This window comes from Arachis stenosperma, chromosome 5, assembly GCF_014773155.1.
Source record: "Arachis stenosperma cultivar V10309 chromosome 5, arast.V10309.gnm1.PFL2, whole genome shotgun sequence".
NCBI classification, from domain to species: domain Eukaryota; kingdom Viridiplantae; phylum Streptophyta; class Magnoliopsida; order Fabales; family Fabaceae; genus Arachis; species Arachis stenosperma.
In genome coordinates this window covers 21,083,804-21,106,786 of record NC_080381.1, presented here as the reverse complement: position 1 = coordinate 21,106,786, position 22,983 = coordinate 21,083,804, and the positions used below count along the sequence as shown (strand labels likewise).

The following is a 22,983-nucleotide window of genomic DNA, read 5'->3' as shown; positions in this document are numbered from 1 at the left end:
CCTTGGGGATAGGGCTATCACCACAGCCATACTTAGCCTTCATAACCTTTACCCAAAGTGCTTGGTCATTATAGACTAAACCCCATGCCAATTTCATGAGATAAAGGTTGTTTGTTTCCTGAGCCTTACGCAAACCTAGGCATCCTAACTCTTTAGGCTTGCAAATAGAATCCCAATTGATGAGATGGATCTTTTTATCTCCTGCGTCTGATCCCCAAAGAAAATCTCTGCAAATCTTGTCAATTTGATTACAAACTTCCTTAGGCATCGTCATAGTCTGCATAGTATAACTTGGTATCCTTGAGAGGACGGATTGAACAAGAGTGCTCCTTCCTGCTAACGAAAGAGTTTTCATATTCCAACTGGACAGCTTGGCGTGCATCTTGTCAATGATTGGCTGAAAGTGTTGCTTCCCACATTTTTCATGAATAAGGGGTACTCCGAGATACTTTCCTAGGTTGTCGGTTAGGGGAATGCTAAGGTATCCGCTGAGCTCTGCTCTAATATTGTGGTTGACATTCTTAGAGAAGAACACGCAAGACTTGTTGAGACTGACTTTTTGACTGGAAGCTTCACAAAAAATACTCAAAGCCTCCTTGATGATTTGAACTTGATCTTTATTTGCTTGAGCAAAGAGAATGAGATCATCTGCAAAACAGAGATGAGATAATTGAGGTCCATTTCTAGATAGAGTAATAGGTTTCTAACTTTTCTTTTCCACCAAGGAGTTAATTAAATGGGAAAGCCTTTCAATACACAAGACAAAAGGGTAAGGGGATAAGGGATCTCCTTGTCTTATGCCTCTGGTTGGGATGAAAGTTTCTGAATGAGACCCATTCCAAAGCAAATTCATAGTTGGAGAGGAGATGTGATGATAAATAACATTTACAATATTATCCGGGATGCCAATGTCTTTAAGAGTCTTAATGATGAAACCCCAATTGAGTCAATCATACGCCTTCTCCAAGTCTATCTTAATCAATATAAGACCTTTTCCTCCATTTCTGGTCCTCATCGTATGTATTACCTTTTGTGCGACTAAGATATTGTCTGCACTGACCCTTCCTGGGATGAAGCTTGCTTGAGTATTAGACACGATAGCCCCTAGGGTCGGCTTAATCCTTTCAGCTATCACCTCGGTAACGATCTTATAGCAAACATTACATAGGCTGATCGGTCTGAATTGGGCAAAGTTCTCAGGCGAAGAAACTTTAGGAATGATAGAGATAAGAGTCTGGTTCACTCTAGCAATGTTTTCTGGGTTCCTAAAAGTCATTTGAACCCAACTTACTAGGGAATCTGGCACAGTATCCCAGGAATGCTGAAAGAACTTTGTTGGGAGTCCATCACTTCCGGGAGCCTTCCAGCTACCCATATTGAAAACTGCGTGCTTGACTTCCTCGAAAGTGATGTTCTTGTTTAGGTGGACAAGGTTATCTTCTGTTACTCTAGAAAATTTACCTGCAATAGCAAAGTTAGGAAACACCAAAGAGTAATTATCAGGGGCATATAAAGATTTAAAAAAGGATACACCCAGGTTGTGGGCATAGTTCCTTATTGTTCTTGAGCGAAGTGACATAGTTCCTTCTTCTTCTCCCATTTGCTTTTTGATGAAAGTATTTAGAGTTCTTGTCTCCAAAATTGATGATATTGCACCTAGACATCTGCATCCAATAGCTCTCTTCTTGAACAACAATCCTTTCGTATTCCCTCCAAAGGTCGTTATGGAGTTTCTCTAGAAATGGGTTATTGTTAAAAGAGAGACTTTGATTGATTCCATCAAGTCTGAGGAGGATTCTTTGCTTCTTTCTAAAGATGTGACCGAAAACCTCTTTATTCCAAATCTTAGCTTTATTTGTAAAATTATTAATATTGGAGATAAGATCTCCTTGCTTGATCCAACTATTTTTTACTATTCTTTGGTAGTCTTCATGAAGGAGCCAAGGTGCAAGAAGTCTGAAAGGTTTATCTCTTCTTCTCGTCTCTAAGTTATTGAAGTCTAAAAGAATGGTGATATGGTCAGACTTCAACTTAGGGAGATGTTTAACGCCGGCTGATGGGAAGAGATCATTGAAACCCAAATTGCAAAGAAACCGGTCCAGTCTTCGTTTGACTCTATTCTTCTACCAGGTAAAGGGGGCTCCTGAAAAGCCTAGGTCCTTTTGGCCACAATTCTGAATATAATCTTGGAATCTTCTTGAGTCTTGAGAAAGATTGAAACTGCCCCCTGTTTCTTCAAGAAAAATAATAGAATTAAAATCCCCACCAACGCACCAAGGTCCTTGGATAGTCGCTGCAAAATTTTCTAACTCCTCCTAGAGGCTACTCCGGGTCCCAGGTTGTGGGCTGCCGTAGACACAAGTGCAGTACCAGTTTCAATTTTTGTTGTCTTTGATATTCAGATGGATAAATTGCTTATGGACTTCTAGAGGTTCAATATTCCACTCTTTTTTGTTCCAAAGGCACCAAATGCCTCCCGCAAAATCTTCAGCTTCGCTTCTACACCAAAATTCAAAACCTAGCTTGCGGATAATCACCTCAGCTTTAGATCATGAAACATAGTTTCAAGGAGGACACACAAATTCAAATAATAATAATAGGTTAAATATTTAATAATAATGGAAAATCCTTTAGCAGAAACCCCTCTACAATTCCAAATTAAAATATTCATGAGAATAATTATTATAGGAACAGTTTCGAAAAAACTCCCTTAAAGAAAAGGATTCACTGAGCCTCATTTGGCTTGCTATTGATGGCTTGAACGTCCATCTCTATATTCTGGTAAGCGACTTCTCTGTTTTGGAGATCAAGTTCTTTCATGTTTTTGTCGTTCTTTGGTTTGGAGCTGGATTCGCTTGGGTCTGGAGGTTTGTTCCCTTCTTCCTTACTAATCTTATTATTATACCCACCTCCCATGATACTAGTGATGAGCGCTTTAGTTGTATGATCTAAAGAGCCCCCTAGGAGAGTTGGTTGCACATACTCAGCTTTAGCAATCTCCTTGTTTAGGTAAGAAAATTGCCTCCAATATTCATCATGTATTTTTTTCTTGCCTTTCTGATTCTTTTGGGGAGTTTCATGGCTGCTTTGGTGTGCTTCTATAATTTTATTTTTCTCCTGATTTCTGGTGATGCTTTGGATGATCTTGGTCTTTTGACTGAACTGCTTGATTTGCTTAGCGGCAGGTGTTATTTTCTTACTTATTGTTGTATACTTTCCTCTAATGATAGGAATGGAACTTTTTTGCCTCTGTTAATTTTTTTGTATATGGTGAGTATTTTCGCTTCTGAAATTCTGATCTGCTACTATTTTTTTGCTAGGTCCTGCTGGACATGCGTCCTTGTCATCTTCTGAATTAATAGTTTGGGTCTCATTCGAGGGTAACTCTTCAATGGAATGATTATCTTCTTGATTTGCCTCTGCAAGGATGTGGAACCTTGAATTTAGGAAACTTTCCTTCCTTTCCTTCTCCGCAGAATTAGCTTTGGTTTTATTCCTTCTTTGATATCTCTTCACAATCATCCATGGCCCAAAGGGGTTACCATTTTGCTCCTCATTAATGCTTTCCTGATTGGTGGCCATATTTTGGGAAACTTGCTTGTTTTGGTGCCTAGCTTCAGGTGTGATTGGTGGGTCATTCATAATAATTGCTGCAAGATTTTCTTTCCTTTCTAGATTTGATTTCTGATTCTGTGTGTCCTGATTTCTCTCTTGACCGTTAGGGGATTTTCGATGGCCAGACCGGGTGCCCTCCGTCATCCCGACGGCAGCTTTAGTGGCTGTTTCGATCGTCCTCTCATTACAATACTCCATTCTGTGTCCATACTTACCGCAGTTGAAACAGATTTGGTGTAATCCTTCATAGATAATGTTGAACTCTTTGCCAAGGGCTATGATAGTCGGAACCATCTTCTTTCGCAGATCAATTTCCACGCATATCCTTGCGAATTTCCCTCGAGAGTGTATGGAGGTGAGTTCATCCACTTTGAGCATTGTTTCGAGAGCTTTCCCAATTTTTCAGAGAAAGAATTTATTGTATAATTCCACAGGTAGGTTGGGGATCCTAATCCATATTGCTACTTTCTGAATATCTGTCTCCTGTGACAAGAAGAGTGGTCTCCACCTTTGCACCAAGAGATAATGATCAACTATCATCTAAGAACCTTCAAAGAGTGCATGTGCATAGTCATCTTGATCTGTGAACTTGACCGAAAAAAAGTTACCAGCTAGATCCATGACTCGTATCGCTCCTTTTTTCATCCATCTCCTCTGTACCCATCTATTAAGAGCTTGAAGGTTAAAGGTTTTTCTAAGCGGCTTAATAATCAGCGGTAGTTTCCAAGGTCTATACCACTCGTCATACTCTTCTAGAGAGACATCAATGTTGGGCTTAGGATCGAAGGGAGCTTCATCGTCTATAGAAGAGTCCATGACTAAATCTTCTGAATTATACTCTTCTGAAACCATTTCTACAATCTCTTGTGGATTCAGTTTTCCGAAGCCATTCTCCACTACCATGTCACGGTAGGATATCTTAGGCTTCGTGAATTTCTCTGAATCACCTTTGTTGTCGGTTTGATTTTTACCTTCAGTCTCCTTTTTCTGTTCTGGGACGCCTCCTCATTTTTTCATGTCATCCATTACCTGTTCTTCTATGTTATTTTCATTCATCTTTACATTTTTTTGTACTCCTTGAGACTAAATCTTCTTCTTCTAACGAACGTTTATCGAGATCTGAAAGGAGAGAGTTAGAGCTCACTGAGAGAAAAATTTTATTATAATTCAAAAATTTGAATTTATTTATTTAAAAAATATATATTTTTATATTAGAGCGATACAAATTCATATTTTTTTGTTGTTTTTAATTGTTTGTAAATAATTAAAGAAAAATTTAGAAAAAAATAAATTAGAATGAAAATATAAAAAATATAATATAAAATTATGAATTAATTTTATAATTATGATATATTTGAATGTAATTAATAAAAAAATATTGTGCCAAATTTAAATTTATTTAGAGGAATTTTAAGTAATTGACTAATTGGAATGAGAGATTAAAAAAATGAAATGACAATAGTAAAAATCGCATACAACATGTTTTATTAATAATAATAATAATAATAATAATAATAATAATAATAATAATATTGGTGTTAGTAAATAATATAATAATATTTTATTTCAACTAAGACAATTATTTCACTTGTTAACATGTGACATTGTATGTTTAACATTAAATGAGTAATAAATTAGTCATATTAAATTTATTAATTAAAATTAGTGTATGATAATACTCTTTAATAATTTGATAATATAAAATAATATATTGTTATTAATCAAAATTAAAGAAAATAAAATCTAATTTTTTTTATGATTTTGACAATTAATTAATTAATAGTCAAACTCTAACATATTATTAAAATAAACTATAAATGACCTAAAAATATTATTTTTTTATTCATTCAATTTTCTTAAGAAAGACTTTATTTAATTCACTCGTTATAATTATAGAATTCAAATTCTCATCAAAAGTTAATGTATTTTTTATTGATTAATCATAATTTTACAACTATTTAAATCATAGGCGATAATATAATATCCATTTAACTAACATCTTAAGGTATTAGGTGTCCAAAATTAAAGTATAATAAATACTTTGTTAATTACTATAATAAGTCGTATGTGTAAAGAACATCTAATAATACTACGTTCATCATGAGAAAATCATATTGACAAATATACGCTAATTATAACCATTATAATTTCTCAGAGTTAATTGGTTTAATGGTCATATATATATGCTATGTGCACATAAAAAATTAATTACCATATATTTGTATATAAATACATATGTTGTTTAATTTATTTTTAATATATATTTTATATCTTAATATATATTTTATACCGATAACTAATTTGATGATTGATTTTTATATATGCATAGCATAATTTATATATTTACCATTCTGTATTATTAATATTCTTTTGAATAATCATACAACTAAAACATGTTAGATTAAATGATAAAAAAATTATCTCTTAATATTATTATAATCTTTATCATAATAATAAATTTTTAAATTCAATAAAAAAATTTATTTAATAAAGACTTTTTTTTGTCTATTAAATAAACATATATAATATCAATGACAATTTATTTTGAATGTGATTAACTACTTATTTATTCCTAAATACGAGATCCACCATAAGATAGGGAGAACTGAGCAATATGTAGGGCTGAAGTAGGGAGTACCTATTATTCGTCCGAATTCAAATTGAATTAATTAAATTGGTTATGAAATCAATGAGTAATTGGGTCCAATTCGAATCAAACCGATGATCTTTATTAGTGATTGGTTTGAATATCAGTTCTAGAGGTGCAGAACCCGAACCAACCTACAAACCCGATCATATATGAATTAAATAAAAAAAATAAAAAAATATATATATGGCTTTCCATTAGACAATAATTATTCACTATTAATATCATAATACGTTTGGATTTTAATGAGTTTAGTTTTTAATGTATTTAGTGTTTAACATGTTTGGATTATTTCTATTGATGTTATATGTTTATTGTACTTATTGAATTTTTAAGATAAAAATTTGTTTTCTTTTTATGAATTTCAAAGTCATTGGGTACCTAATTACTCGAACCGAACCAATCCGTTCTTAATCGATTTAGTTTGGTTCGAATACATGTAAAAAAAATACAAATTTAAACCAAACCGAACCAATTATATTTTAATCAATTCGATTCTAATTTTACCATAAATCCAAACTAAATCGATCCAAACTAAATCGATCCGTATTCACCTGTATCAACATAATTTTAGCTGAATATCAAAAAGTCAAAAACAGTGATAAAACTTGGTCATCAAGATCGGTTGATAGAACACTGAAAATTAAAGAACAAATATTTCCTTAGGACTCCTTCCCTATGAAAAACAGCCTTTCCAACACTCTTTTGGGACCCCACATTTTTTGCATCAACTAGAGCTTCAAGCCTCTCTAAAGAGTGGAAACTCTCTGAATGCAACTTTCTTCACTTGTTTTACAACATAAGTCATAATCCCTTTGGACCAGTATTTGGAACTTAGAACATATACAAGTTCCACTATTTCTCCTTTTGATTTATCGGTAGCAAAAAACGAGCTCATGAGGATAAAGCCAATAGCACGGTCATTAAGGCATATTAGTATATGACCTGCGCTACTTACGGATCAAATATTGATCCATTATAAAAATTTGTTGATAAAAGTATTTAATATAAGCTAAAATTTTTATATATGAATAATTTAATATAAAATACAAAAATATTTGATCATTTTAATATTTTATACGATTGTGGTGGTAGCACATGAAATTTTATAATAAAAAATATTATTTTAATTATTAAAACATAAAACAAATGTTTTGTTAAAAAATATTATTTTAATCGTAAAAACACAAAACGTCAATGATATGTTATAAATGACCATAGCAGTATTTAACACATAATTTAGTTCTTCATAAAAAATTTTACTACAAATTATTACAATATAAAAAAAAAAGTTTTCAAATATATTATGCCATTCATTGATATAATTCAAATAATATGCTGCTTACAACTATTTGTTGGTAAAAAAATACTGGTATAAAAAAAAATAAATAAATTTAGTTAGGTCAAAATATTTTAAAAATAAATTATATTTAATTTGTTAGACAATGTTAACTATTTGAGATCTAACCATTGTGAACCAACATTATTATCATTGTCAACTTCAGCTGAACCACCCTTGGTTAACGTAAATTGATAATATTTTTAAGGTTTAATTATTCTATTGGTTCTTATAGTTTTGTGAAATCTTTAATTAGATTTTTATATTTTTTCTTTTTAATTGGGTCTTTGCACTAAAATTTTTTTTAATTAGGCCTCTCTTAACAGTAATTGGTTTAATTATATAAGGACCCAATTAAAAAAAAATTGGTGCAAAGACCAAATAAAAAGAAAAAAAAGTATAAAGTCCCAATTAAAAATAAAATTTGGTGTAAGGACTCAATTAAAAGAAAAAAAATATAAAAACTTAATTAAAAATTTTACTAAACTATAAAAACCAACAGAATAATTAAACTTATTTTTAACAATTAAAGGGATATTTAAATAAATTTGATTATTATCAAAGATCCTCATCATCTTTCACAATAAAAGATTTATTAATTTTACAAAACAATAGGATGTATAAACTTTAATTATTCATTTTTCTGTTATTATATGTTCACACACTACTAAGTGTAATATCAAAAATAAAAATTATTTGTCTTTTTAAATATTACTCTTAAATCTTAATCATTATCTCAAAAAAAATCTTTTCTTTTAAGTTTCAAACTATGCTAGTGCTTTTTACTAAAAAATATACATTAAGAACTGCTCTTATAATATTGACTTTATTTTAAAAATATTAATAAAAAAAATCAACTTCTTAACTCTAAGATTAGTCATTGCCATTGCTACTCAAGGTTTTTTTGTCCCTAACATAATTAAGTAAAGAAATTTTCTACAGTTACTTTTTATGTTTTCTTTTAAAAATTATATTTAAATTTATAAAAAACATGGAGTAAGGTTTACAATTTGAATTTAGAATGAGTTAATAGTCAAAATCGTCCTTAAAAGATTATTCGATCTCTATTTTAATTCCTAAAAGATAAAATTAATTAAATTAGTTCCCGAAAGTTTTAGGTGTTTTTTATGCAGTTGAGCCAAAATATTGTCACAGCCACATAAGTACCTGAAGAAAGAATATGACAAGTTTCAATGATACTATCTAAAAAAAACAGACTACGAATTTATAGATTTATGTAATCCATGACACTTAAATACATGAGCTTAATGATAGATTTCTGGAAGTATTATTGAAAATATCCACAACAAACTTATAACTCAAGTGACCTCAAGTTGCTGTGAAAGTTTGGTTTCAGAAATCTTTTTTGTTGCTCCAGACATTTGGATTAAGAGAAATAAGCATAAAATACACATTCGATGAAGCATATTTAGCACCACTTGCTAAGATATTCATGTGCAAATGGTATGGAAGCACAAAGAAATTGGTATTCAATATTAAATGCAAATATGATTGTAAACAAATGACAGTGTATGAACATCTTATGGTCCATTTAGTTCCTGCACAAATAGCTTCTTCCTTCCTATGAAAATTAAACACCCACTTGAGATAAGTATAGAAAAAATATGTATTAGTGTTTAGGAGGCATCCTCATAGAATAAAGAAAAAATGAAAATAGCAAAGTTAAATCCTAAGATGATAATCACACAACATCACATGCCAACTCCTTTGTATGAACGATAATATAGAAATGCATCTTTCAAACCAATAATTACTTCCCTAACACTTTGCTATTGAATTGTCCTTCATGTTGCAATCCAATCAAGTACCAATTTATGTTTTGGATACTATTCAATTATGTAAGAAATGACAAATGCAATGGCCATAGAAAAACTAATAAGGATAGCGTTCTTTAGAATCTCACTCCTTTTCTTTCAACCTCACATGTCACAACAATAGAACTCTTGGCTTATCAAACACAAATCCTAAAATCATACAATCAAATAATAAAACCTATTCTTGATCACTGTTTTTTCTTTTGGAAAAAGGAAGGATGAAGAATTAAATGCTTCTATTAATGAAAATATCCAAAAAAAACAAAGGATGAAGAATTAAATGCTTCCATGGAGAGGAGCTTATACTAACATTAGATATGGTAGTCATGTTCTTTATCAAGGATGGATGTTTAGATACAAATGTTTTCCACTCATCTTGATCAATCATTCTATCACCTTTTGTATTAGCATCACTAAAGGTGCTTGGAGTAAAATATATATAATTTTAGCAACATTAATTTAAAAGAGTACTTGAAAGGTAGTAATTAACAGAAGAAATTTTAAGAACCTTCTTCAGATGCAAAACACAAAAAAAGAAAAGAGAAAAAAAATAACTTTAAAGAACAATCACAGAACATATATTAATCATGCAACAGAGAGCATCTTTATACTGAAAATTTTTTCACATTAAGAAAGAGCATTAAGAGAATAGATGGAGCAGGATCCCTTCAACGGAAAGTTTTTCACTCAACAATAAGTAGAAGCAAGAAGCATCCTTATACCGTCTTAGGAATCTTACAATCTTAAAAGATGTCAATATGTTTTCATTTTTCTATTACAAAAGATTGAAAACAGAAATACTAAAAAATTAATTGAAAATGCTATCATTTGTATAATAGTTAACATCTTTTTTATTCTTTGCTATCCCATTTTCATTTCTCCATCAGTTTGAAATGCAAAATAATTAAATTTGTATAATTTTACTATTTTAAATTAATTATTAAAAAACAAAAGTGAAAACTAATGAAAATATGCTTAGATTACCATGCATATGTCAAGTTGTCATATTGGTGGCAATGTTTACACTTTACAATTACAAACCCTTCCAAAAAAGATCTTTCTTAGGGAAAGCAAAGTAATAAAAGCTTATCCACTCTAAAATCTTAAGAGGCAAGAAGCAGGACTGTACAAAAGATAAAAAAGGTATAACCAATGGCCATTGTTTTGTTGACTTTGTTTTAAGCACATATTTTGAATTTCTCTTATGTGAACATTCCACAGCTTGAGTTTGTTGAAACTCAAAAGATGACTGGATGAAGAGTAGTGTCTATACATTCATATAGAAAATATTATCAAAGGAGAAAAAAAACAAAGAGCAAAAAACTAATTTTCAATCAGTTGCTCACATTTCGTAAGTTGTAGTCCTTACTCCAAAAAGTAAGGTGCTTCTCTAATGAAAGGCATTATCACATTTGGGAACAATAATATTACTGTAATGCAATAATCAACTATGTAATGCGGGACCTATAGAAAACAAACTAACATAGCCTTGCAATATCATATATTTTTTCTCTTAAGATCAGAAACCAAATCATGATAGAGGAAAAAGGACTCTCTGACCTTAAAATATAATTATGGAAATAGGACAATAGTAATTTTTTTTTTAGCAGATAAAAATAATGCATATTTTTAGCATATCTAAATAGTAATTTTCTATTCACAATGACATAAAAATGAAAAAAAAATAGATATTCCTTTTTAAATTTTTTGCTTTCAAAGGTAGTATTGCTCCCACTAACCATAGTTTATTGAGATCTTTCAACTGCTGAAACTTTTACATCGTAGTTTGTCTTCTTGTCTACATAGATTTTGAGAGTGAAAATAAAACAAATAAAGAAATAAAATAAAAGAGAGTCCAATCCAAAAACAAATCTTAATCAAGCTTTGGACAAAGATTAACGACAGCAAAGGATCACAGTATCACACTCACACAAGATCTCAACACAAAATCACAAAAATCCATTTAATAGGATCATGTCAATTTCCTCTTACTTGATAATGTTTTCTACCAATCAATCCACCAACCACTGTTACCGAAATCAGCATCTCAAACATAACATAATCAACTGCACATTAGTTGTCCTAGAAATTTAGTGGTTGTAAGACAATATCCGAAAGTTCTTATAACTGCTAAAAAGGCAGCTGAAAGATGTTCTTATATAGAAAACAATAAATAACCTGAAGTTGGATCAAGATACGGTTGTGATGGTCGAATTGCAGCATAATTAATAATTTAATTATATGTTGGGCTCTTTGAAATATAACTTGTCTGGTAGGATTTTTCCTAAAACAATGAGTGGCTATATAATGTCACAACAAAAGAGAACACTAAATTTCAAAGATATACTGAAAGCAGATTGGAGAATATACAAAAGTTGCAGAATAAGCTTAAAATTCAGTTGCAAAATAAGATAATTTAAAGAATTATAGAGTAAAGCATCTAGAGATTTGGAATCCCCTTAAGAGCAGATATAAGTATGTATAATGATCAACTTCAAATTTATGTGAGATGTAAAAAGAGAGCTGGTTATGATCCAAATTAGATGCTTCAGGGAAATAGAAAAAAAAATTACAAAGCCTAAAAAAAAGTGATCATGCATAGATGTTAAAAGTTTTCAATATATAAATCCTAAAACCACAATGAAACCATCTCATCAAAGTATCACATATTTAAGCTGCAAGCAAAAATTAAACTACTCCATGTTCATCAAAATTCAATTTAATTAAACCATAACATTTTTTAGTTCTTATCAATGCTTTTCAATGATGAAGTATATTTTTAAAGATATATACTTAGTAAGATAATCTTTAAGTTTCAATTACATTTCTAAAACAAAAAAAAAATAGATAAAAATAATGAACAGCAAAAAGAAACAAATTATTAATTATATCATCATGAAAACAAACCAAACCATGAATAAATAGTAAAAAGTGAACCGAAATGGCAAAGATAACTCAGAATCATGCACAATGAAGGCAGCCACAGTTCTCAGTTTCCTTCCTCACCAAATCGGGCACCTAATCGGCCAACTTAGCACATTCCGTGTAGTGTCCTTTAGCTCAACTCATGAAGCGCACAGTTCATATATTTTGCCCCTCCTCTACCCAACACTTTGCTAACAGCATTAAATGGGGACCAACATCTCCATAGTTGATAATGGACATAAATTGAGTTTAACAAATGAAGATGCAAAAACATGAGTTGAAACAAAATTAATCAGATTAACATAAAAAGGCGAGTAACGTAGTTGTAAAGTATAAGAATGTATATATAACATCCATAAAATTATATACTAACCCTCCATATAGCTTGTAGCCGTACGAAGAGTAACATATATCTGACTAAACTAAATTTCTTCTTCTGAGCCAATCCCTTGCCCCACTTTATTTTTTTATCCTAAAAATTATGATGGTAGCTAAGAATTAAACTAAAAATCTTCAAATCTTTAAGTTAGGTTAAATAAATGAATCCTTAAGGGACAATATCAAATTACAAATACCAATATGAACACTTTTTTTGTATTTAAATAAACAACTAAAGCACCCAACTTACTATCATGCATCTCATCTTAGTATATAAATATTTATGTCAAATTTTGTATGTCATTACCTTACATAATTTAGTTTCTTTCATGTATCTCATCTTATAACTTGCTGAATTTCTTTAGTATTATATTTAAACTGAAATAGAAAAATAAAATACTGTCCATGCCACAAATAAATTTGGAGTTGAAAAATCATAACATTATATTATTATGAAAAAATAACTGTAGTGCTTTCTTGTCTTAAACTAGAAAAGGTACATTTTCAAAATGCATAAATTATGAGAAATTAGAATCCTAAGTGAAACTTACTTTTAGTGTTAGTTGTGCATTCTATTGGTGAAGAATTGTAAGGAATTAGACTACCATTTTGTGATATTATCCACTTTATCTCCAATTATTCTTCCTGTAACAAGTAAACATTATCTAGATAGATAATTATAAAGCTCCCACACAACCCTAGCAAACATTAACTTAGGTAATTTTGAGAGTACGGAGAGTATCACTTTGTAAGCCTCACTTTTTCTTGTCAACTTATGAGAAGCACAATGTAAATCTGAAAATAAAAAAAAAAAAAATCAAAAAGCAAAAAATTTAAAAATAAAAAAATCCGAAAAACAGAAAAGTAGAAAAGCAGATAACAGAACCTATTATTTTAAAGTGAATCACACAGATTTAGATAAAAAAAAAAGACAACATTTAATAATTAGCATGTTATTATTGTAACTTCACCCTTTAACATGGTGTATTTAAAGGAGAAGACAATAGAACAGCTATTAACTGCATGTTACCTTATAATTACCACCGGCTTACTGCATGTTGCTACTAACTGGGATTAGATTAAGATATCTAAAAAAATGCATATAAATATTGTGCATGTTTGGGTGCCATTATTTTGTTAAAAAAAAAAGATCTTTTTCAATGAAAAAAGATCTTTTTTATTTTTTAACGTGTTTGGCAAATTTCTAGTAGTAAAAGTAAAAGCACTAGTAAAATAAAAAAAAAAAAGATCTTTTTTGAGAAGCTGTAATTTACATCTTTTTTTAAAAGATCTTTTTTCCTTAAAAAAAAGATGTTTTTCATGTAATAAATAAACAAAAAAGTACTTTTATATTATTATACCCAAATATAATTGATAGATAAAAAGACCTTTTTATATGAGATATCCATACAAAAAATTACTTTTACTTCTCTATAAGATCTTTTAAAAAAAGATAACTAAAAAAAATCTTTTCTTAAAAACTCACCCAAATACTAAATTATGTCAACATGATAATAAATGATAAGTTAGACCAAAAAATAAGCTATGTCAATATTATATTATTATTCAGTTAAGACATGAGACAGTACTTGTAACAGGCATATACTCTTCATGTCAGAGTGCTCTTATAGAATACATAAAGCTTAACTTATGACTCAAATTAGAATAAATAGGATAATGCAGAAAATCTTTGGAATTAAATACCAAACTTATTCTAGGATGATAGTATCTTATGCTTTATGTAATGTAGCTAAGAAAATCATAATAGTAACTAAGAATTAAACTAAATTTTCACACCCTAGGATGAATAATATCTTTTGGCTTATAAAATATATAAAATCCAACAGTAAACAAAATACTTTTGGCTTCTCTTCTCCTTTTTGTTTTGACTTCAAGTATTCTTCCTTGGAAAATGCATACTCTTGCAGAATTCAGAATTCAAATTAATTCACCAATTCATGTTCATGGAATACATCAAATAGACTAAACAGAAACAACAACAAAAATTAATTTCAATTCCTTACTTTCAACTTTATCACTATCTACATGTTCAGTACCAATCCCACTGATTGAAGAATCCATCATTTTGCATCTGCATAAAGAAATAGATCACAATTCATAACATGTATAAGCTTACAAAGCAGATTCAAAATAGAAAACCACTGCCCCATAAAATATTTTGGATACAGTAAATATTATGACTTGTAAAATCATCAGCATGTTCATATTATATATAAAGAGATTGCTCTGCTCCATAGAAACTCGCATGCTTTATTTTGAATGAAGTCAATGCCCTGGTCTTTGCTGCTGTAAGGTTCCCAAGTGTTGGATACTTTTTCATCAGTGGTCCACACCACGAAATCATCAACATCAGAGAGCTGAAGGGGTCGAAGAGAGATTTGTGCCAAATCAACACTCTCTTCTCTGTCTCTCTCCATCAGAACTAGCTTCTCTTTTTGTTTGGACCATGGACTTTGGAAGCAGTGTTGGCCTATTTATTAAGTGATGGTAATGGAACAAAATCCTATCCATAAATGAAGTTACAAGGAAGAAGGGTATACTTGGAGTAGCCACCAAGCAATGAAGGAAGTGAAAGCAATGTTTGACTTGTATTGATGAAATTACTTTAAATATTTAAAATCTATATATATATATTTAAATATTTATTGGCTACTTAAATACAATCTCTTTTAAAAACATGTCATTCATATCTAATAATTACAATACAATACTTTTTCTGACTTTAATCCGGTTGCTTGAGATTCATATCATAAAATATAGCATAGGATAAGTCACTGCTTGGGGATAAAGAAAAAATGAAAAATCTCAGCACACCTTTAGAAAAGAATGAAACCACAGTGTGTTACATTACAGGGCAATTCTTTAACTATATACATGACGCTCAGTACTATTCTTTTGAAAGCTAAAAACATAGAGACATGAAAGAAGTTGTTATGATCAAATGACACTCTCATTTCTTATGATGAAGCTCTCATTTGAGTAGCTAAGTTAAGAATGAATATGCTAGTTTTATTAGTCCTCATTACTTGAAGGCCTACCACAAAGACACACTTTTCTGCGCCTTCTGCTGTTTTTCTTCCCAGTGTGAATGAAGTCCCTCAGCAAGACTACTGTTGGCCGACCGATTCTTGTTCTCGCTTTTTGGTTGTTCTCATCAGCCATTTTCAGCAGAAGATATTGTATGTTCTGAACCTCAAACTGCAACCTTCCTATTTGTTCAGAACTTCTGCAAGCCTGCTCCGTTACTAGCTTTCTTTGGACTTGTCCGGCATTTTCCAGCTCCGCCGATGTATCTCTTTCTACCATTGAGTTGCCCTCTTCAATAGCCTTTGTCAGTTGGTCATTCATGTTTACTTGTTGCATGACAGCTTCCTCAACTTCTTCTATGTGGCTTTTAACTGTTTCATATTCAACTTCATTTAGCTTCTTGCTCCTCTTCTTTGTCACTGGTTTCTTCTTCAAATCTTGCACACTCATTCGGAGAATGGCCAACTTCTGAGCATCTGAGGCCAGCCTCTCCAAGATCTTTCTCTCACCATCCTGAGTTGTCTCTCTTCTAGTTTTCAGTTGCATGAGATTGTCAATATTCAATTCCTTTTCAACCTCCAATTCTGATGAGTTTTCACACCTTTCAGAATTTTCTGACTGATGGCATGTCACAATTTCATCTGTTGGAGCAGAACTCCGTCGATTCGCTTCACTAACCATTGAATCACCATAGCAGTCCAGTTGAGCAGTTTCGAGTAACTCAAGCATCTGATCATTGGTTCCACAAAGCTCCATCTTGCAGTACTTGGAGTCTAGATCATCTGAGTTGTGATCAAGTGGAATGTCTTTCATCAGTGATCCATTTTCAAACATTGTTCTCCATGTGCTAAGGTCACGATTGCCCTTACGCTTATGTGTATGATCCATCACCACTCTTCTGTAGCCATTTCCTTGGTATGAAGCAACTTCCATATTTGCATATTCAGCCGCTTGTATTGGAGCTCTTGCTTCAACATTTTCAGTTAAATTTTCCTTCTTGACACGTCTTACAATTTCTTCCATCATTGCCTTTTCAACCGCTCTAATCCTCCTCTGCATGCTAAGCAAATCTGAAACCCCAACTGGTATCAATTCACTTTTTTTATCTCTTAAAATTTCATTGGTATCTTCTTGGAGACAAGTCTCAACTACTATATCTACATCCTGGACAAAACGTTAATGATAGGACTGGATTAGTGGAAAGCATAATTTCATATACAAACTCTTTTGACATGACAAAAAGAATGTAATTTATAGAAGTACACAATAGCTAGTAAAAAGGTCAAAACAGAATACTACCTTCTGTTCTTCTCTATTGCCTACAGCATAAGCTTTATTGGTCCAGAGAAGGGAAATGTGTTCCAGAGATGCAAAATCATCTTTTAAAGAGCTTATAGCTGGAATATATGCAGATAACTGTCTCTGGAGTCCTCCAACTTTATTCTCTAGCAAACCAATTCTTTCAAACATCTGTTCGATGACCGAGCTTTTTGCGGCACTTTCATCACCAAGTCTCTTGCAAACTCCAGCCATCTCATTGAGCTTACTTTTCAACAGTGCTTCACAAATGGATGAAATCTGAAGATCAGAAAAGCATGCCGTAGCCTCAGCCTCCCATTGTTCAACTTCATTTGTTTTATCCAGCAACTTTGAATTCAGTATGTCTTCCTTCACCCTGTGCTGTTCAACTTCATGATGTAGTAATCTCATCTCAGACTGGAAGCTTTTATTTGTTTCATTAAGGCGTTCAATTTCTTTTTTGTGATTCATGCAATTTTTTGAAAGTTCAACAATCTTTCTGTCCATATCTTCTTTGATCATTCTTGATTCTTCTTGTTCCATCTTCAGCTCCTCAATAGCTCTGCAGAACTCGGTGTTCAATGTCTCTGATGCCTCTAGCCTTTTCTCCATTGCTAACAGTTCTGCTTCTTTCTTCTTAACCATATTTTCTGAGTTTTCAATTTGATGACTTAAATGGAAATTTGTGTCTTTGGCTTCATGCAACTCTTTATCCATTCTCTCAATTGACTTGTTCAGATAAACATTCTCTGCTTCTGTCAACTCGAACCTTTTCCTCAACTTGTCAAGCTCCTGCTTAAGATCACAATTCATACTGCTAACATTACTGAGGCATTCATAAAGTTCTTTCTTTTCGGTGACTTTCTCAGAGACAGACCTCTCATAGACCAAATTCAGGTTGCTTAGAGCTAGTATCTCGTGAAGAATTACATTATTCTCATCTTCAGCAGCAGAAATTGTATCTTTAAGGTCCAAAACACTCTTAAGCAATGACCTTTTCTCTTCAAGCAACTTACTATTTTCTCCCCGAAGCACTTGATTTGCTCTCTGTGAATCTACCAACTCCACATGCAGAACTGCCAATTTTGTCTTCAATGTATTCTCTTTTTCTTCTACATTGGCTACTTCAGAACTTAGTTGCTTGTTCATCTCCTGAAGTTCAACCTTGTCTGTCTGCAGCATAGTATTCTGTTCTCTCATGTTCTCAAGCTCTTGATTCAGTGCCTTTTTGTCTGACTCCAATTTTTCTGCCTCAGACTGATGTTGACAAAGTGAAGATTTGAGTACAGAATTCTCAACAAGCAGCTGCTGCTTCTCCTCTTGGCTTCTCACAACAGAACATTTCAAGCCCTCAATGCTGCCCAAAATATGCAATATTGGTATTTCCCCTTGCTTGTTACCTTTATCATGCTCAAAATCTGGATCAATCTGAAGAGCCCCACAAACTTGATGAATACACATTTTGAACTTTCTAATTTCATGTAACAAGAACTCTACCTCCATCAGTTGCATGAGATTTTCACTCTCCAACTCTGAGATGACTTTATCAGAAAATTTAGATGCCTCAACATGCTTTTCACATTCAATTAATAAGGCCAAGTTGTTCTGCTCCAAATCTTCTATAGAACTTTGCAAGATGAACATCTCGATCTGAGCATTAACAGCTTTGTCAAGTTCTTCTTCAAATTCTATCTTCCCCAATCGCTGCTCTTTTTGTAGTACATGAACAAGATTCTCCAATTTTGCTAGGCGAGCATCACTTGATTGTTTCTGAATAGTGTGTGTTTCGTTTTGCACCAAAATTGAAGCACGGAGTTCTTCTATTTGACTGTCAGCATTTTCTTTGTCCTTCTCCACATCAGAATACTTCTCTTCCAAATCTGTGAACCTCTTTTCCAGGTTACCTAGTCCTGCTTCAACGCTCTCCAACTGAGATACTAGAACCCTTCTTTCAGTTAGAAGATTGTTCTTTTCATCAGTTAGCAACTTGCACAATCCTTCCAAGTGACTTGATTTAGCCTTTGTACTTTCAAGTTCAATCTTTACGTCTGAAAGAGACTTCTCCAACAAGGTATTCATCTCCAGTTGCTTCTTCATACTTTCCTGGATAATTTGCAACTGTGAAAGAAAAGTTGATTTCTCAGCAACAAGAATGGACTTCTCTTCCTGTAGAACTTCGCTGGACTCTTGAAATTTCTTTGCTGTTGCTCTTAATCCATCTAACTCATTATACAATGTATACATGGAAAATTCCATAAAGGCATTTTCTATCAAAAGTTCATCCATATCCTTTGACTTTTCACGAAGAGCTTCCTTTTCATTGCGTTCCATTTGGCAGAGCTCCTTGAGCTTTGAGTTCTCTCCTTGTAAATCCTTCACTGATTCTGCAAAACATACAGGATTCAAACCTAAAGTCTGTAGTTGTTCCAGCAATGCCTGATGTCTACTATTAAGGTCCAGAACATCTTCCTTTATTTGATGAGCTTCCTGCTGTAGGCCATTGGTTTCCTCAGGATTGATAGCAAACTCTTTTTCAAGTTTCTCATTGATTGCCTTCAATTTAGAGATTTCCGTTTGTTGTTTTTTTATTGACATCGAGGAAGAGAAGTTAAGTCCATGCAGAGTTCTGTTTACTTCTGCAATGCCTTCCATTTCTTCCTTATAATCTTGCTTGGAAACCTCTAAGTCCTTCAACAGCTGGAGCCCATATTTAAGCTCCAAAGCAAGATTCCTCTGCTCCTGTTGTGATTGAGAGTATAACTTCTGCAGAATCTGTAGAATGGATTCAATTTGAAGAAAGTTAGAATGCTCTTCATGCATCAGAGTCTGCAGCTTCTCTATCTCAGCATGCTTGTCTAATAGCTCTTGATCTTTTGCAGCTATCTTCTGAACTAGATCTTCAGCCTCTAACTGAAGCAATTGGTTTGATTTCTCCAACAGATCACAATGCTTTTCAGCACTCTTAAGCTTTTCAGCCCCTTCCAAGATCTCTATATTTAGTCGTTCAGAATTTTTTTGGGCATGCAACATTCCCCTCTCCAGTTTAGATATTTTCTCCAAGCATTGCTGGTAAAGGGTGGCTAGAGATTCTTTCTCTTCTTTCAGTTCAGCAAGACTTTTCCTCAGTTCATTAACTTCATGTTCTGCCTTTTCAAGTTGCCTGTTTATCGTCCTGGAATTCTCCTCAGCAAGGGTAATCTTTGCCTCCAAATCTGATATCTTTTCAAGACACTGCTTATATTGAAGAAGACCAGCATCCTTCTCAGCTTCCACTCTGCTAAGTTCATGCTTGAGATTTTCAGCATTGCTTTCTGCCTTAACAGCTCTCTCATCAAGTTTCTCCGTTTGCAACTTGGCCAGAGATAACATAGCCTCCAGGTTAGCTATACTTTGTAGACACTGGTTGTACTGAACTAGTCCAGCATCCTTGTCAGCTTCTACCTCTGCTAGCGCTTCCTTCAATACTTTTATTTCAATTTCAGCTTTACTTGCTCGCTCGTCAAGGTCTCCAGCATCCTTTTGTGCCTTGCTAAGATCTCTTTCCATTTGAGATAACTTCTCCAAACTCTTCTGGTACTGAAGGGAGACAGCATTCTTATCAGACAGTATTTTGGCCAGGGCATTCCTTAAGATTTGAGCTTCAGGGATTGAAGAAAGTCCATGTGCTTCTTTCTGCAAATCATCAGGCTCCAAGGATGCACAACTTGGACGAGGCACCCCTGATTTCTGCAGTTCAGCATCAGGGCCTGCAGGATCATCAGTTAACATGTAATTTGCTTCATCAGGAAATGCTTCTGCCATGGTTTTGTGGGCGTGGCGTAGCTCCACCGTTGCATGATCATATCTCTCTGCTAATGCACGGTATGCTCGGTAGAACTCCTCAACTAATTTCATGATTTCTGGGCGCTTCTTATAGTACATTTCTGCCCGCCTTGCAAATGTATCTGCATCCACCTCAAGTAGCTTGATCATTGCTTTGACTTTTGCATCCATGTCTGCATGAAAAATAACACAGAATATAACATGTTAAGGACCATATTCACAAATTACAATTAATGGATCCTACCAATTCTAAGTTTAAATACCCACTCCACTCCATCATCTTATTGTAATGAATTAATCATGGTTCACACTTCTTTTAAGAGAACTGAGTATTTCTAATAGACATTATGACAGACTGAAAAAGAAATGTCAATCTCAGCATTAAAAGTATATCAAATTGGAAAGGATTAGTCATTCTTGGAGTGAAATTTTGTCATGCTAAGTTTGTGAGACATACGCAATCTTTTGGAACGATTTTATAAAAAATCTTATACAAGGCCACAACATTACAGGGTTTGCATATATTTAATCTTTTCAAATATACCAAATAAGAAAGATGTGGAACTCATACACCATAAACATTCTTAGTGAAGAAGACTCCAGAAAACTCCAGGACCCTAGTTCATGTCAAAAGTCCCCAAAACATAAGCCATTTGTAAGCTAACAGAGTAACAGATGGACTGAAAAACCGTGATATATATGTTTGCCATAGCAATGTTAGAACTACTTTCCTCCGGAGAAGCTTAAGTCTAGAATATTCCCACAAGTCCTAACACCATGGACATTAGCATGATGTTCTGATTCTTAGTCCTTCCTATTAGTATCTTGTTACTCCTAACCAATGTGTTTTTATGAAATTGGTTACAATGAAATTTGGCTTATTGTGGATAGTTTAGCTTCATCTAAAAAAGCAGCAGTGTTTCCATTAGTTTAGTACGTGGTCTGCCAGCAAATTCAATGCAAAAATGACAACTCAAAGTCTGTAATCTATCTATTCAAAATCCACTAAAAGTCTAAAACAGTATTGAACCTTCAAGATATAGAGGAATTGGCCACACCTGTGAGGTTTTCCTGAAGCCATTTTGAATTCTTTGGGCTAATGTGGCTATCCCACAACCAAGAATATAAGCGCCTGGACTCGGAATGTGTCAAGGTTGCCATAGCTATGCTGATGAACACCAGTACAGTTGGTTTTACTTTCGCAAAAGCCTGGTATTGAGTATTGCTCTACTCCAAAACATTTTAGACCAGTTTCTTTATTTATTGTACCTACCATTAAATAAATGCAAATATGTTATCATAGTATAAATTGGCCTAATCAATAAGAAATAAAGTTAAAATTTTCAACATTGATATGGTATTACCTTCCAATTGGAAACAGCTCCAATTTATCAGCGTAGCTAAATGGTTTTTTCAGCTGTTCCCACAATTTGATACAATGGGGCAGCAGTCAGAAGGAAATGAACCAGATCAATCTAGGAAAAAAGAAAAAAGTTATGTTAGGCAAGTACTGAACAAGATTACAGTACGAAATATCAAATATGCAGCAGAAGGTTCCATGCTTCATGATGATGCATTTTATCAGATGAACAACTTCAAATGCAACAACCGGGCTCCATTATATAGTATCCATGGACAAGAAGTAAATCTTAGCTTCTGCATGCGAAGAATTACTAACTTAACGGAAGCAGTGATGCAGAATGATTATTGATCATGAAATGTTAAAAGCAGCATAGAGAAGTATACTGAGAAAAAGGCTATGACATATCAAAAAGGTGAAAGAAAAAAAAAATAAAGGCAGTGATCATGAGGCAAACAAAAAAAAGGGGGAAGAAGCTGAGATCAAGTACTCACCAAGTGAATGAGGAACTTGGAACTTGGTGTTTAACAGTTATCAACAACAACTTCTGGGTGCACAATAATTATCATCGAAGTGATCAAATGGGTATGAAGAAAACCATGAAAAGCATCAAGCTTTGAAGTTGTTAGGATCAAAGACGGCCCAGAATTATGGAATCTGGAAATGGATTCCCTTGAGCAGCCGAAAACCTTCCAATTTACTACCCCATTTTCAT

General features: G+C 32.9%; 1 protein-coding gene and 1 long non-coding RNA gene across 15 annotated transcripts; both read right to left on the bottom strand.

Annotated features, from left to right (window-relative positions):
• Positions 1-8,326: 8,326 nt before the first annotated feature.
• On the bottom strand, positions 8,327-15,251 carry LOC130981081 (uncharacterized). Of its 14 annotated transcripts, XR_009086964.1 has the most exons (5): positions 14,764-15,244; positions 13,291-13,534; positions 12,735-12,833; positions 12,443-12,579; positions 8,775-11,720 (listed from the first exon to the last, which is right to left on the bottom strand). It is a non-coding gene; the product is annotated as an uncharacterized LOC130981081 (long non-coding RNA). The 14 variants fall into 14 exon arrangements; XR_009086959.1 differs by adding an exon at positions 8,327-8,768 and having other exon boundaries at positions 11,176-11,720; positions 12,443-13,534; positions 14,764-15,250; XR_009086962.1 differs by adding an exon at positions 8,327-8,768 and having other exon boundaries at positions 11,176-11,234; positions 12,443-13,534; positions 14,764-15,247.
• A 305-nt stretch (positions 15,252-15,556) lies between these two features.
• On the bottom strand, positions 15,557-22,134 carry LOC130981077 (protein NETWORKED 1A-like). Its single transcript, XM_057904711.1, has 3 exons — positions 21,967-22,134; positions 17,087-21,081; positions 15,557-16,951 (listed from the first exon to the last, which is right to left on the bottom strand). The coding sequence occupies exons 1-3, from the start codon at positions 22,067-22,069 to the stop codon at positions 15,773-15,775; spliced, it is 5,277 nt and encodes a 1,758-aa protein (XP_057760694.1). The 5' UTR covers positions 22,070-22,134; the 3' UTR covers positions 15,557-15,772.
• Positions 22,135-22,983: the final 849 nt, after the last annotated feature.